General features: G+C 38.0%; 1 protein-coding gene across 1 annotated transcript in view; it reads right to left on the reverse strand.

The window, feature by feature from the left end:
• The window catches only part of LOC140980476 (chitin elicitor receptor kinase 1-like), an 11,592-nt gene extending 10,408 nt beyond the window's left edge, over nucleotides 1-1,184 (reverse strand). The window contains exon 1 of the mRNA XM_073446312.1: nucleotides 493-1,184. Within this exon, the coding sequence (XP_073302413.1) occupies nucleotides 493-1,126 (634 nt within the window). The 5' untranslated portion in view covers nucleotides 1,127-1,184. The remainder of the gene's footprint in view (nucleotides 1-492) is intronic.
• Between the last annotated feature and the right edge of the window lie 530 nt (nucleotides 1,185-1,714).

Consider the following 1,714-nt stretch of genomic DNA (forward strand, 5'->3'; position numbering starts at 1 on the left):
TATATAAAAGTTTCTTATCATATTTATAGGATTAAATGTTTGATGTTTTATTAAACAATATAGCTGATGGTAATGTTACAATTCAAATATTTAAATTGTATATTATTACAATGTCACGTTTCGATTGCTCTAATAAGTAGAGATAATTATTGCAACCAATAATCTCATTCTCTATAATTGCACTTCTTGCAATTAATAGAAATCAAACGTGTAATCTTGACATTGATACCAATTATAAGATCAAAAGCTTACTATTTTACGAAAAGTTATAGCTAGTGGTAATTGTGCAACTCAAATATTTTAATTTGTACGACGACGCACATGACACGTTTCAATTGCTATAACAAATAAAAACAATTATTGCACTCTAACAATATTTACCATAAATTTTAAATGAATGCATATACCTTCTATGCATTTCAGAAACTAAAGTATCAATCTACAAACTTATGTAAAAAAAAAAATAAATCAAAATCCAGTAGAAATACGTACCTTTGGCGGGCAAGAAAACTATCCCTGCTCCAGCCCCGAAATCGGATCCCGGGTTGTACTCTCGCAACAAGTATGCCGGAAGACCCGAGTCGTTTGCGATAGACTCCAAGCTCTCACCCGGACGAAGAGCATACGTCGCAAACAGCCCATAATCTCTTGACACGCGTCGATCGCCACACGAGCAGTTCACCGTGACGTTGATCGGGTAATAATCGGGCAGATTTGTCGGGTCGTACACGTTGACCCGCTGAATCCAGTAAGCGGTCGTCAGATTAGAAAATGCCGAGCCGGCGATCTTCACGTACGTGTCTCCCACCTGAGTCGTGTATTCAAAAGTATGCCCCAAGAAATCGCCATTGAGGCAATCGCACGAGAACGGGACGTTGATTCTGGTCCCGCTTACGATGTTATCCGGGCTGGGAACATGGGGATTGTAGCTCAGGATCTCTGGGATATTTCGACTGAATATGTTGCTGATGTAAGTGAGATTCGAGCCTTCCCAAACGTAGTATGAAGCTAAGGCGAGGTCGCAGCCCTTCCTGCACTTGGATTCACCATTAAAACACTCGAATACGAGACTGTATAAGATGATCGATTGCAGGAAAATTGTGGTTTTATGTGATGAAATGTTCATTTTGAGAGGAGAAGAAAGGGTGAAGGATTGAATATGTTGTGAATCAATGGTGTAAAGATTCCATGTGTGCAGAGTAGTTGTTGGAGGCAAAATGCCATATTGTCTTCTTTTTAAATAAGCCGCCTTCCAGGTGAGTTACGTTGTGTGCATTGTCTGTTTGTGAGGAGCAACTACACGAGTCGAGTCAACAAAAAATGTAGGTTGGTTCAATTTTTTTAACATATTTTTTTATATTTTGAATCCATCAATTAAGCAATTTAATGTTCTTGATCAAGTACTAAAAATTATTACTACATACCGAGTCTCGAGAGTAGCTGAATTGATTGAATGTGTGAAACTTGACATTAAGAAATTTTTTTTTTTTTTTTTACAAGGGAGGGGGGACACCCACAATAAACATCTAACATAATATTACTCTTCTACAAGAGCCAATTCTCATCTTGTCTTTGTCGATGATGTCTTGTAAACCTGTGGGAGGATTCCATATGGTTTTGTAACCTCTTTCGTATTTCAAGGCTTCCGAAGCTAGAAAGTCGGCAGCCTTATTTTGTTCTCTATAGATGTGGTTGACTCTTACTTTCCAATTCT

Source organism: Primulina huaijiensis, chromosome 1, assembly GCF_012295235.1.
Source record: "Primulina huaijiensis isolate GDHJ02 chromosome 1, ASM1229523v2, whole genome shotgun sequence".
NCBI classification, from domain to species: domain Eukaryota; kingdom Viridiplantae; phylum Streptophyta; class Magnoliopsida; order Lamiales; family Gesneriaceae; genus Primulina; species Primulina huaijiensis.